This window comes from Egretta garzetta, unplaced genomic scaffold, assembly GCF_000687185.1.
Source record: "Egretta garzetta isolate BGI_Z169 unplaced genomic scaffold, ASM68718v1 scaffold62, whole genome shotgun sequence".
Lineage (NCBI taxonomy): Eukaryota > Metazoa > Chordata > Aves > Pelecaniformes > Ardeidae > Egretta > Egretta garzetta.
This window is the reverse complement of record NW_009258947.1, coordinates 754597-769679: the sequence shown is the minus strand read 5'-3', so window position 1 is coordinate 769679 and position 15083 is coordinate 754597. Positions and strand designations below refer to the sequence as shown.

At 39.4% G+C, this 15083-nt stretch overlaps 1 protein-coding gene across 1 annotated transcript in view; it reads left to right on the top strand.

Annotated features, from left to right (window-relative positions):
* Positions 1 to 15083, top strand: part of DLGAP2 (DLG associated protein 2) — an 88401-nt gene that overhangs the window by 50177 nt on the left and 23141 nt on the right. The window contains exon 5 of the mRNA XM_035889903.1: positions 6866 to 7215. Within this exon, the coding sequence (XP_035745796.1) occupies positions 6866 to 7215 (350 nt within the window). The remainder of the gene's footprint in view (positions 1 to 6865; positions 7216 to 15083) is intronic.

The window sequence follows — 15083 nt, the reverse complement described above, 5'->3', positions numbered from 1 at the left end:
GAAAGTCCGCTTTGATTTCTTAATTTTTTTTTTAATGTTCATCATTCTTTGTTTTGAAAAGTAACTGTTACACATCCATACATACAATTTTATTTTAAGAGTAGCTCAGAGGTCCTGATGACCATGACGGAGCATAGTGAAGAGATTTCAGGGCATTTCAAGGGCAGCCATGTTAGCTGGGACTGTAAAAACCTTTGGTTAGAACAGTATTCATGATGGTCAAAAGACTATACTAGCAACTGAGTACTCTTTTCATACAGGATTAGATTTAATTGTGGCCTCTCATGATGAGGTCTCTTTTTCCTCTTCTGAAATTATTTCAGGGTTAGCACTCACCTTCCCTGCGCAAAGCAGAAGATGTAGCATCCGCCAGGGAGTCTGCACCGTGTTTCTCTTGGTGCTGTGGTTCCTCAGAGAAGCCCTGTCTGCCTGCAGCAAGAAGCCCCTGGGAGCTCTGCCTTCAGGGCAGCCCCATGCTCCCTGCAGAGTAATTATCCTCCTCCTGAATAAACCTCCTTACAAAACAGAAAATCCAGTTTACTCCTGCCATGTGTCATAAGGGACAACCATTTCCTTTAATTGATGGTGCTTTCATGTAAATTCATCATCCAGTTAACTTTGTGATCTCAGCCTAAATAATGTTATTTTGACTAAGTGCTTAGTGGTTATATCGATTTGTAAAAACCCCTCAGGTGACTCTATCTTGCAAATGGACCAACAGCAGTGATTTATTAAAAGGCTGCCTTCTGAAAGGTGTTCTGAATGTCACCTACGGCCACTGATATTTCATCAAATATATCACATCTCTTCTTCTGCCTTTTGTCTGTGAATCTCTATGGATAACCTGAAGTTATATCTAAATTGAATTATTTTAATGATTTTATTTCTAGTATGAACTCTGTTGGCACTGAAATATGGGCAGAGCAACTGACTTATTTCTATGGCTATAGCAACAGTAACCTTAAGCAAGTTTAGTCAAATGCACTGAAGATTAAGAGGGATATACTGCATCCAGGTACATCAATTAAATAAAAAAAATAAAAAAAATCCTGTGACTTATTAGTTACCAGGAAGCTTTCCTTAGATTTTTATTCTGCATCCAAAGCATCAAATTTCCAGTTCCCCAGTGCTGGGATTGTTGTCTTGGCATCTCTGTAGTGTTGCCATAATGCCTGATACTCTGGTTCTGACAAATGCTTCCCGGCTGGGATCACAAAGCACATAAGAGAAATCAATGTGGTTTACAGAACAGGTAACTTGTAGCCATCTCTGTGCCAAATTCAGCACTGATAGGCAATCTTGTAAATGTGAGGGTCACCTAGCCATTAAGGTATCAAGTGTAAGTCGTGTGCTAGGAGAAGGTAACTGGAGCTCGCATAAATGGGCACTGCAGTCTTTACATAAAGGCAGTGATCGTTACAAAAGCAAATGGATGTGTTACGCTTTTTCCTGCCTGAGTGACAAATTAATGCATGTTATGCTGCATTGCTACCTGCTCTTTTCTCCTAAACAATTTCCACGTGGTTTTCATCATCGTTTAGCCTAGCCCACTGTGAAGCAGCACAGAACCATTTCATTTTCTCTCCATTTCTCTAAGTGTCCTTCCTTAAAGGAAAATCCAGTGGAACCAATTGCACATGTTTATGCTGAAGTAAGGAAAGTACCCGGACAGTTAACACTTTGATTCGAATGGAAGTCTGAGATATCCCTATAGTTTAGAATTAGAATAGGTTTTTACCATTGTTATCATATTTGTTTGATGATCATAATTTAACAGATGGAGATAGACTGTGTCTTATGAGCTCAAAAAAAATCATTTTTCCTGCTTTATTAAAAAAGGCAAAAAATAAATTCAGCTTTCTATATTAAGATAGCTTTTGAATTCAACCAGAAGGAAAATTTTAGTTTCTTTTTCATAATTCCTTCTGTATTTAGTTTAAACGTTCAAAAGATGTGTTTACCTCTTGGGCCATCTACTTCCTTTTTCTTTGCATTTCAGAGCAGCTATAGATTTTACAGATTGATTAACAGCATGGCAGAAGGCTGCTGCTTTTACTTTGCTGGAGCCTCATTGCTCAGCAGCAGGACTGGTGAGAGAAATATCAGGAGCGCCCAGCGCACTAAAACTACACAGAAAACTAAAGAAATCAGAAATCTTTGGTCATCTTCTGTGAGCCACAGAAACAACAGGTTATCCAGGATTGACATTTTGAGATGTCAAAACGTGAAGCGTGTCTCTGCTTCTGCTGAAGTCCACGATTTAAATCAGCCTAAAGCTGTACTGCGATAGCGCTGCCCTCCTGGTGCTCTGCTTTCACACACACTTGTCGGAGAGACACATGATGAAGTTCAACAAGGGCAAGTGCTGAGTGCTGCACCTGGGGAGGTCAAACCCCATGCACCAGTACAGGCTGGGGGATCACCTGCTGAGAAGCAGCTCTGCCGAGAGGGACCTGGGAGTCCTGGTGGATGACAAGCTGACCATGAGCCAGCAGGGTGCCCTTGTTGCCAAGAAGGCCAATGGTATCCTGGGGTGCATTAGGAGCAGTGTGGCCAGCAGGTCGAGGGAGGTAATCCTCCCCCTTGACTCTGCCCTGGTGAGACCCCACCTGGAGTACTGTGTCCAGTTCTGGGCTCCCCAGTTCAAGAAAGATGAGGAACTCCTAGAAAGAGTCCAGAGGAGAGCAGCTAGGATGATAAAGGGACTGGAGCATCTCCCCTACGAGGAAAGGCTGAGAGAGTTGGGCTTGTTCAGCCTGAAGAAGAGAAGACTGAGAGGGGACCTCATCAACACGTACAAATATCTTAAGGGTGGAAGTCACGAGGATGGAGCCAGACTCTTTGCAGTGGTGTCCAGCGACAGGACAAAGGGCAATGGGTACGAACAGAAGCCTAAGAGGTTTCAGTTGAACATGAGGAAGAACCTCTTTACTTTGAGGGTGACAGAGCACTGGAACAGGCTGCCCAGGGCGGTAGTGGAGTCTCCTTCTCTGGAGATATTCAAAGCCTGCCTGGATGAAGTCCTGTGTAACATGCTCTAGGAGAACCTGCTTTAGCAGGGGGTTTGGACTAGATGATCTCCCGAGGTCCCTTCCAACCCTTGAGATTCTGTGATTCTGTGTGTCCTCAGGCTGTGTTTCTCCCCGGCTGTTGTGCTGGCTCTGACTCCCAGCTTGTCCTGCTCTGACTGAAGACAAGGACCCTCCATCCCACTTTTCTTTTTCCCAGTTCAGCTTTCAGCACCAGTGCCCTGGATGGAGTTACTTGAGTACTGTCCTTGGCCAGCGCTCAGTACCCTGGGGCTGCATTGCCCAGCACCAGCCCTCCCTACAGAGATGGCAAAACCACAGCTCTGGAGTTTGTAGGAGGATGGACCAAAAATGGGGAAGACATAAAGCGGTGCTGAGCAGGTTTTATATGCTTACTTTGAACTAATAACCACTAAAGCAAATAAAATTTGCAAAGTAGCGAAGGATGCAAAGCTGACAGGAGCTCCTGTCCATCAGCATAAGAAGGGGATGATAAATGAAAAGGAAGTTCATTTTCTGTTAGGAAAAGGAAATGTTTCTTCCCATATATAACATGTGGTATCTATGACTTCTAGGGCCAAGAATTGGACATCACAGAAAAAGACATTGCTGATAACAGGAACTTTCACAGATGTTATAATGAATGGAAAAAAAATTTGAAAGTGACATAAAATTTCATGCTTCAGACCTTAAGCCAATACTTATTTATTAGAGACCTAAGACCAAGCATGAACGGTAAAGTATGGATTACAGGGTTACTTTTCTCCTTTAACAAGCTTCTAATCTATTATGTAGTCATTTCTTAAGGCAGTAACACATACCAAGTTTATCTAAGACAAGTCTTGTCACATTATTCATCTAAGTTATCCCATTTACTTCACTAGAACCACTTGAATGATTAAAGTAAATAGAATTTGGTGGCAAGATTTGCCTTGTAAATTCACGCCTCCATCCTCTTACCTGATTTTGTTACAGTCTTCAATTAGCCCCAGATTTCCGTGGCTCTGAAACTGTTGTTCCAGATATGAACTCATTAACTGTGTAGAGATGGATTTTTTTATTCCCTGCTCAATATTTGATCACTGTGACTGTAGCTTAGAAATTAATAGGATTTCTTCCTGCCATATTTCACTGTAAATATGTAGCCAGTTTCTCACAATCTTTTAGTCTTTCTCCTGGTTTCTTCTCCTGGGTATTTTAATTCCTGTTTAGTGCTCATGATCTAGTGCTTGCCAGAATAGTGCAGTAACTCTGATACTTGGTGGCTTGAAGAACTGTCACTCCACTGAAACAATCAGAAAGTTCCAGAATAAAATATTTAATCCTAGGGGAAAAAAAAGAAAAGAGGAGGGGGGAAAAAAAAAAAAGCAAGTGACTGTTTTGGTTTTGCCACAAGGGGAATTTTCCTTTTTTAGAAATGTAAATGAAGATTAAGTTAGCAAAGAAGGGTTGCAACAGAAGTTTAACGTTTATATTCATTAGACAGAGAAGTGATCTGCTGCCCAAGTAGCAGGGATGTACTTGCTTCTGGTTGCATTATCACATTTACCATATGTTTCATTATTCACTGCTATTCTTTTGCATGAAGACAGATAGTAAAACACAGTAAATTAGCTGTAACAGTGATAACCTGTCTTATGTTATAGGCAAAAATATCTTCCTGTTCTGGATTCCACTCGCCCTATTTCGCCCATTTCTAACATTTCCCAGCACTTTGATCACTCGCATCTGCATTTGCAGGGGAAAGGTGGGGGAGCAGTATTACGGCAACTCTTGTAGTGGAAACATCCCTTACAGCCACTGCTTGAGCTTATAAGACACTTTCCAGGCTTTACAGCCTCTCCCTTCTTTCATGAATTTCTGTATTCCCTAAAGTGCCTGAAAAATATTGGGTTTTTCTTTCTTCTTAGCTGCCAGTTACAAAACTGACAGGAGATAAGATTGGTGATAGGACAACAAAATGGCACTTCAAAAAAAGCACACAGTCTCAGGACCTGAAGAGCATGATTTCACTTGTTTCACGCTGTTAGAGCAGTTTAGCTCAGAGCAAGACTCTCTGTAAATCTCTACCAGAACTGAGCGGGATCAGTAGTAATTCAAAACAGGCTTCAAATGAAGGTTTTCACTTCCTAGCTCTGCCTTGCTCTCTTTTATTTATGATCACCCTTTTATTTATGATTATCAAGAAACAAAATTTAAGAGTAGTCTTCTCTAGGCTCACTTTTCCTATAGGCTAGCCTGGGGATATCGGCTCAGCAGTCCCAGGTATTGGCAAATCTCTAAACTGGTCTCTTCTCTCCAGGCAACTGCAACATAGCCTCATATCAGAAAGCATGACCGGAGAAGCGCTCCTTCTGACTTCATTGCTTATCAGCCCATATTTGTATAATGGGAAAAGGAACTCTTGTAGAATCCTGTCTGGACTCAAGTAACCCTGATTCCAAGGTTTCCTGAGTCACTGTTGCAGTGCCAATGGATTTAACAACACCAGGAAAAGGCAAACCTTTTCCTTAAATCATTCATGATCCTGGTGTCTACACGTATACATGATGCTATTTCAGCATTATTGATATGGGGAAACATGATAATTTTCTTGATCTTCCTGCAGTTATACAAGAAATGAATTGGACTTGATTTTCCTGTACAGGAATATGGAAAGCTATATCATGATGTATTTTTGTATCAGTTGCTAATTTTATGAATTATGATTATATGTGCTTTGGGGGGAAAAAAACCACTTCCATAACAGAAATGCTCTTATTAGTACCAAAAAAATATAGTGGGCTTAAACAGTTAGAAAACTTAGCTGTGTGAAATTAATGACTAAATGTCTATCTCTATGAAATCTCTAAAATTTTGTAGGGAAGCAGTAATGGCACAATTCTCCATCTGCAGAGCTTTCTTGGATGTTTTGTTGAGCCTTTTGCTGTGAGACAGAATCTGTGTTAAACCAGCCTCAGACCTGCTTTGCTCATCAGACAAAAAACCTGAGTTCTGCTCATGTATAGCCAGTTCTCCCAGTGGTTCAGACCCATTTTTATATCTATATTTCCATATTCTCCGCATTTAAGTATATCCCCCTTCAATGTGTGTTCTAAGGATTTAAGGCTTACTGCAGAATAACAGATAAAAATTCACTGCTTTTGGTATTACTTGTACTTTTTGTTTGTTGTCCAAGTATCCAGTAGCTTTGCATACATTGTAACATTTTTTGCATGCCTGGAATTTCCTTTTATTAAGTGCATTGTGGATATTTTTAAAACCCATGTTTCTTGTGTAAGTAGCCAATCTGGCCTAGTTCCAGCCGGTACACCTGGAAGTATTTTTAAAGGTTAAAGTTTGGCATACTGTAAGGTAGAAGTTTCTGAATATTTTCTTCCAGTATATCGAGGCTGCTTTCTTAATACACTATCAGTACAGAGCCTCCAGTTCAGATGATAGCAAGAGGAAAAAAAAAAATTTCCTTTGTTTATCTTATCAGCTTTACCCCATGCTGCAACGACCTCAGAACCCCCAGTGTGGACCTACCCAGCATAAGTCTTAGCACACACAAATCCTCACTAACTCTCTTTCATCTTCACCGTAATCTGGAACTCCAATTTCCACCCCTTGCTTCCTGGTTGAAATAAAATGTTGCTGTGGATAACCCATCTGGCTCTGAGAGACACTTTCAACGGATAGTGAGGTTCACAAAGAGTGCTATGTTGCACCACCTTCCTTTTTAAGCAGCATAATCTTAATGTTAAGGTGATTTCTGTTGTGAAGTTTCCATCAGATTAATCTGGGTTTCTCTTTTTCTTTTCTTTCTTTTTTTTTTTTTAAAATTCTTTCCATAGCTGTAACTTACACAAGTTACAAAAAAACACCACCACCGGTACCCCCTCGTACCACTTCCAAGCCACTGATCTCAGTCACGGCACAGAGCAGCACAGAATCCACCCAGGACGCGTATCACGACAGCCGGACTCAGAGGATTTCCCCGTGGCCGCAGGATGGGCGAGGGATGTACAACTCCACCGACAGTTTGGACAGTAACAAGGCCATGAATCTCGCCTTGGAAACTGCAGCTGCGCAGCGCCACGCGTCCGAGAGCCAGAGCACCTCGATACGAACCAGCGACAAGGCCATTTTAGTGACAAAAGCAGAGGAGTTTCTTAAGAGCCGACGTTCCTCTATAGGGATCCAGGTAGCCTGTCATTAACATCTGTTCTGTGATGAATTGCTTGCCTTCTTTCTGTAAATAGCATAGAATGAGTCATTCGACTTCAATGGCTCTAATAATCTAACAAACAACCCCTGGCTGCTTAGCGTTAATTGTAATTCACATCATGGCAATGTGGCTGTGCAGAAAAGTCTTCTGCTAATATGCTGTACCTGGAAGAAAATGAATGAATAAATCTCTAGGGAGGTTACCTGTCATTAACACTTGATATGAAAATTATACTGCAGAGCTACAGGTGAACAGCATGTTCATCTCCTTCCCTCCACGAATTCACAGTCCTTTTTATAGAATTATGCTTCCTTTAAAATGCTTGACTGTATTTTTTTCCATTATCTTTCTCTTTTGACCTTGGAAAATGTGAAATGCTGCTGGATTTTCAATTTATTCCACCTAAAAAGGCACACATGCACACACACACCCCCCCTTACTTTTAGTTGTGCTGGGGAGAAGGTACCAAGGAAATTACCCCAGCATATTATAGATGGCAAGTAATGAAACAACATTAGTAAGCACAGCCTTTGAGCATTCCTCCATTTGTCCACCAAAAAATTGGATATTTATTTCACCAGACAAAACGTCTCTCAGGCTGTGAAAACCGCAGTTACATTGTGCTGTTTCAGCTGAATGAAATAACATGATTCCAATGCAAAGTCTGAGCACTATTCCTTCTACTAAATGGAAAGCACTATAGATATCAATGGTCATTTGTTTAAATCTCTAGGAAATACCCAGTAGTGATAAAAATCAGGAAACTGAACTTGCAAAGAACGCAAAATCCTTTGAGACATAGGAGTGGAGGAAAGTTTAGGCTTCTGTTCTGCTGTTACTTAGACACGGATATAATTTTAACTATGTGAATATTCCCTTTCACATCACTAAGCCCACTTCTGTGCTTAAAAATCTCTACTTTTGCCAGATCAGCTATAGAGAAAATGCCATGTATTTTGGCATAGTTACAGGTTTTGTGGAGACAGCAACAGAGATCTTGAGAAGCTCCATGTAACAAAGCCCAGTGAGTGACTGTTCACCTGCTAGGAAGTATATTATTTTCTTTAAAAAGTAGTAATTCTATTTCCATTAATTTCAAAATACAATCAGAGAAAAGTATTTGGGTTAAGCATGTCACAGCTATGGATTGAACTTCACTGTTTAATATCTTAGTGTGGCATAATTTTGCTGTTCTACAACATATTAGACTAAAGGGGAGGCATAGGCTTTGCCAGCAAGCTGCTTGCCCATTTCTCAACGTAAAAGTATTTGCTTCCACTTCTTTAGATGCAGAAGAGTAAAATGCAATTTAACAGCAATGGCAAAATATTCAGATGGCTACTTTTCAAATGTTTTACAAAGTAATTAGTGTATCCTAAATTGTTCAGAGAAAAGGCTTAGCAGATAACAGTGAAAAGCTCAAAGGATCAGCAAGTCATTTTTGGTACCTTTGAGCCCCCTAACCTGAAACTTACTCTTCAGAAAGGAATCTAGTGTCGCTGTTATCTCTTCTTTACAGCAGCTGTGCACCGTGGTATTGAACAATGTCTTGCTTCAGTCAGTCCTGGTATTTCAGCAATTAATTCTGAAACTTTGATTACATCACTTGATCCTGTTTCTTACTGCAGGTGATGACCAGTACTTTTCATTGGGCTCTGACCCTTCTTGGTATGTGGCGTGTTTAATAACATGGGTTTATAATCCGCAAAAACATCTGTGCAATGATTTCCACAGAGGCAGCGAAACTTCTGTAGCAACTTATCACCTGGCGCTTGCCTTGTAATACTGGTCCTCAGGTGCCCAAACTGAAAAAGGCAAATATTGTTTGCAACAGCAGGTCTTAGAAGGATGAGCTGTTTGTTATCTTTTGAGAAGTACAAACTGCTTGGTTGTACCGTTTGACGTTAGATAAGGTTAAAATTGCAAAATTACCCTCAACACAGTATCCTGAGAGCACATTTTAGTTCTTTGGCTTTTTTCTGCAGTAAGTTTCAAACTTCACATTAGTGTGAAAAATACCTTGCTGCAGCATTTCTAAGCAGAAAATGCATTTTGTTGCATTTCTGCTGCCAGGTTTGTAAGGAATAAAAACTCAGGGTAGAATCCTCTTATTGAGAACTATGTAAATAGTAATTTATTCCCCCAAAATACAGTTGAAGTATTTAATTTCTTTTAGACTTCTGCATCAAAGCACCTTAGAAAAGGATGTTTTCTATTTGCATATTTCCTTGATTGACTAAATGACTTGTTTTCTCATTAGCATGCCATGCCAGGGTAACGCATTGAATTTACATCTATTTGCATTAATTAATTTGCTATCAGGATGGTTAGTTTGTGCATTTTTTTAATGTTTCATTTTTCTTACACATTGCTCACCAATGGAGTTTCAGACAGGACCAGAAAGGCACAAAGATAACGAATGACCAGTGATGCCTCTGCATGTAGAACTGCTATGGACCCAGCCTAGGGCTCCCATGTCTTTGGTATATATGATTTGTGCAGTGTTCCTGTAATGAATAGAAGTCCTCTTAAAAACTCCTGGCATACTATGCATGTACCATAGGATTGATATTCAAAGGCACAGGGAACCCAAGCTCCTAGGGGAGCACTGGACTTCCTATGAAGAGCAGGAGCACCCAGTCTGCAAGGACAGACTTAGGTTAGGAATTAGGAGAAATTTTTTCAATGAAAGTGTTGTCAGGCACTAGAATGGGCTGCCCAGGGAAGTGGTCATGTCCGCATCCCTGGAGGTATTTAAAAGCTGGGTAGACGAGGTGCTTAGGGACATGGTTTAGTGGTGGGAAGGCAGGGTTAGGTTAATGGTTGGACTTGATGATCTTAAAGGTCAGTTCCAACCTAAACGATTCTACGATTCTATTCTATGATTCTATGACAGAGAATACCACAGCTATGGTAACCCATCTCACGGTATGTTAGCCCTGTCCTTCAGAAACAAAGCTTTTCCAGAAAATGGCTGTTGAGTTGGTTGTTTTGTTGTGGTTGTTTTTTTTTTTACTGCCATATTTAAATCAAGAGGAGTATCATCAGACATGTCAGTAGGCATTGAAAAAAAATGTTGATTCCTAAATTCCTAAATGAATTGCAAAATACTGGTTTGGGGATTAAAAATTTAGTCAGCATTCTTTATATATATAGAACAAAGAAAAAAACTGTAGTAGTACTAGCTATAGCCTTCATATTTGTCTTCTGTCATGACAGCAGAACACCAATCAAAGTATTTGAATTAAAATGGAACATAGAGATGGTCTAGAGTAAAATAACCACTAAGTCAAGAAGAAGGTTACGGCTAATATATTTGCAGGGATTTTCCTTGCTCTTTTGCACAGCCTTTATATATGCTAATGATTAACGTTCAAAAACTGCTCTAGTTATAAACCATTTCATATCAAAAGCATTTGGATTGTAAAATATTTGAGGAAATGTCAAGAAATTACTCCTTTTTTATTTCAAATACTTCAAAACATGCAGTACTTTGTTTCTTCTCTGTTTAAAAGACATCAAGGCTTCTCAAAATGGACAGAAACCCCGGAAGTAGATGAGATGGAAACAAATGTTGTAAGCATGGAGGCTGATTCATGATGATATTTTTGGAGACGAGCACTAATTGTAGCGTAGAGAATGGACTCTGTCATCTTCATTTATCGTCAGGAGATCATGCTTCAGAATATCCAGGGGTTTATTTAATCTCCAGAATCTCCATTAAACAAATCGTTCTTATAAATCAAAAGCTGTATTCAGGAGGATTAGTGCAATAACTCGCCTGCCTAATTTTTTGTGTCAAAAGGGGAACCTTCTGCATAATATTTTATATATATTTAATGGAATTATTAACATCATACGGTAAAAACTTTGTTCAAGAAACTCTGCAGTCTCAAACTGGAATTTCCCTTTAAGGCAAAGCATTTTATACCCACATGGCATACTTACTTGGCTGAGCACCTACATTTTCTTTGTACTGTTTAGGCTGTACCATCCTTGTCAGTGCTCTACTTCAGTGTACACATAGCAATCAAAAGAAACATTCTCACTGATTATACTGGTCTTTGGATTATAAATGATCCAAAGTTTCAGAGGTAAGCATTCTTCATTCTGCTCCTTAAAATGACTGTCAGACTGTGCTTTTGTGAGAGAAGTGTGTGAAGTCCTTGGCCTGCCGAAGTCAGTGAAAGTTTTGATCACAGCTCTGTGGTACAGAGGCTATAACCTGGCCTTTCGAGTTAACATTGGCCTACACAGCGAGAGAGAGAGAGAGACATCCGAATTCACAGGCTTAGCCAGTTCGCAGAGTTCCCATCCAGCAGTTGCATTTTGGCTTCCTCACTTGCCAAAAACTTAGCAGTTGGAAGTGTAGTTAAAACAGGGTTATAGTTATTTTAAAGCCATCTAAATTTTTACTCTTTTCACAAATTGCTGGTGCTCATTTTTGTAACTGCCATCTAACATAAGGAAACATTCAAAGTGGGGAAGACCCAGACTGCTGCCTTGCAGAATATTTGTTGGTTCAGAACAATTTGCCACTTAGCATTAAATGCACCAAAAAAGTTATGAGCAACCACTGCCGTGTGCATTCTTTTGTTGTTACTATCTCGTATTAGCTTGACACAAATACCGTTTCTAACCTCTGCCATGCATTTTTAGCAAAAAGTGCATTCTTAAAAGGCCAGTGGAAGTTTCCAACACATTGTAGGAAGTTCTTGTGGCAATTAGCATGTACTGTGTCACGCAACGCATTTGAGTAGTCCAGATGTTCTGCTGGGAAGTAGTGCAGTAGCAAAATGGAGCCCTGTGGTGAGGCACAAAAAATGTATGACAGCATAGGTTTATTTTGGTGGGTTTCTAAAAATTATTTTGGAAGAGTGTATGGGTTTTGGCTGATAAAAGTGTTCCATCAGTTAAGGAAAGCAGTAGCAGATAGTACTGTAGTTTTATTTGAAGTATTTTTCCTACTTTGAAGTGACTGCATACAAATGAGATCTCCCTGTACCTAAGAATGGTTACCTGCATTCACAATTACATGTACTTGATCTCGTGTCAAAAGAAGTGTTTTCTTCCCTTTTTTACTCTTATTGTCACCAAGAAGCCTATGCAAGAGAGGAAAGGTGAATTATTTCCCTTCCTGTGCATCATCAGAGAGACTGTTTATTAAATTCTAATTATAGAACGAATTGGTAACAGCAGCGAAAACCCATTGAGGGCAGTGAAGTTGCATGGGGAGAGATAATGTGGCCCGAAGGACTTTTATTGCTGATGCTTATGAGAGAGAAGAGAAAGACACTAGGTTAAAATCTGCTTTCTTACGCACTGAATATATTAACTTCAAGCCTCCCTCAGAGACAGTATGTAGAGAAGCTGGAATTTTTAGGACACTACAATGTTATGTTGCAGTGCTCATGTTCAAGAGCAGAATAATACTTTAATACAGAAATAAAGGTTGCTTTTAAGTAGTTAAAATTATCAGCTAAAAAAGTTTAGTAAATACTTTGAAGGAATAATTTAGTCAGTTCATGCATCCTTTTCTAGAATGAGTGCCTATAAACAAACCGAGATGGATTATTATAAGCAAGTTATTTGCAATAGTGATTTGCATTTATTCAAATAATTTTGAGGTAGTTTAATTTACTTGTGGATCATTTATTATCGAGTCACTGCCAGTACCTGATACTTAATTTTCAAATATTGAGCTGGATCGGTCAGCAGTGACTGATGACAGAGGATTCATAGTATTGTCTGCTCCTTGTATTGGCAGCGAAAAATATGGAGGGGAGATTTATGCCTTTGTGAAAGGTAAAAAAAAAGTAACATAGAAATACTCTCAAAATGCTCCATTATGTTTACTATTAATATTATAAGCCTTATGGGCATACTATAAGCCCATAAAACAACATTTTTAATGGCATAAAGTGCCAAAGTTCTAAAGAAGCTTTAGTTCTTTGTTTGCAAAGAGAGAGGAAGATGGCCTGCTATATTAGATCTGCTCCTCTTCTTACTTCTGCTTTTGGTCAGTGTCTGGCTATTTTTTTGTTTCCTCTTCTGTGTGAGACTCCCTCATAACCAGATAGATATATAATTTGTCACATTATTTTGCTTAACTGAGATTGTGGGCCAATTTGCAAATATTAAGGCTTTTAGAACCCATGCAAATATCAAAGCAACAATAAATCATGAAGAATAACAACAGATTTATTAAGACTTATTTGAGTTTCAGGAGCCACACAATCAAACCAAACATATTACTTTTTCTCCTCTGCTCATTTGAATCTAGCCTGGCCAATCTGATTAAATCTAAAGAGTTTCCTGCTGTCTTCTAGCAGGAGTCTTTATAATATCTGTCATTCAGAAATGCAATTTATCTGTTCATTTTTTTCATTGTGAGAGCAAATTATTTTCTTATTTCCCACTTTTACTTGTGTTGGCATTTGCCTTCATTTTCCAGATCTGTTTTTTTGTTGGTTGTTACAATATTTGCAATCCTAGATTGCACACAAACACACAAAAAAATTTGGTGTTCTCCTGCTGTTACAAGGCACAGTGAGGAAATGAAAGCCTTAAAATATGAAGGCAATCCTCAGTTCATTTAGTCAGTGTCAGCCTTAGCAAGTTGGAGGGAAGGATAATTTGGCAAGAGTTTGTATTTAGAGGTAACTAATGTAATTTTTATTTTGATACCTGGGCTATCATTTTCCCAATAATTTTGCTTTGAATAAAATTTTAGAGCAGATTACTTCATATATACCTGTAAATTTTAGGTGTCAATTGCATATTGGGCAAATTATTCAGAATATACAACTAGGTGAAGTACCAATAGGAAGGCACTTGAAAACAGGTAGATGAAAAAGATTTTTTCTCAATGTGTTGCATCAATGGAAAGATACCAGCCCATCCAAAATGTGAAAGGGAAATCTGGCTCCACACATCAGAAGCAGAGTTCAAAAGAAGACATGCTATCTGTTTCTAAACCAAACAATGTAGTTGACAAAAATAGATATGCTTTTGATATGCAATACGGAAAAGAAGTGTGTGTTGCCAGTCTGCCTGCTTTGTTCCAGCAACATCAATTGGCCAAACTGATGTTCTCCATAGGGATCATGTTTCCAACAGCACTATGTCTGAGCTGCTGAGATATCTTTATGGAAGGCAAAAGTCTATTTTATCTCCATTGATCATTGTTCACCTCCACAGTATTACTAGCTGTATGTTAGCCCCGCAAGTATGATACCATTGACCTTCCCTAGCCTATTTTCATGTCCAGCAATCTGGCCTCTACCTCATCCTCCAGGACTCATTCAGTAGGTCCAAAGGAGCATGAGACGTAGAAATGATTAAAGGATTAAGGATATCACTCTATGAAGGAAGTGCAGGACTTTAGAAAGAACTGAAAGCAAAGAATGACATGTGGGGAGATGTCAGCCTGGCTTCTTTTGCCTGGCTTCAGCTCAGGTCTGGTCTGGCACACAATGTCCTGTCCTTCCATATTGAGCCATGTGAGTGGCAGGAGGCCCTGATGAACCCTGTGTTCTCATCTGCTCAGCTTATTCAGCCTGACCACTCACAAACTTCTTTTCCCTTGTCAAACCTTCAGGCTTGTAATGCTGTGGAGCCTGTGCCTGTATCACTGACACCATCAACTGGAGTTGCAGTTCATTCAAACAAGTTCAAGGATCTTGATCAACAATTCCATGAGTAGAAGTAATGATGTTGGTCCTTTCCTTTGGACCCTGTGCAATAGAATCATAGAGTAGAATAGAATAAGAATAAGAATAAGAATAAGAATAAGAATAAGAATAAGAATAAGAATAGAATAGAATAGAATAGAATAGAATAGA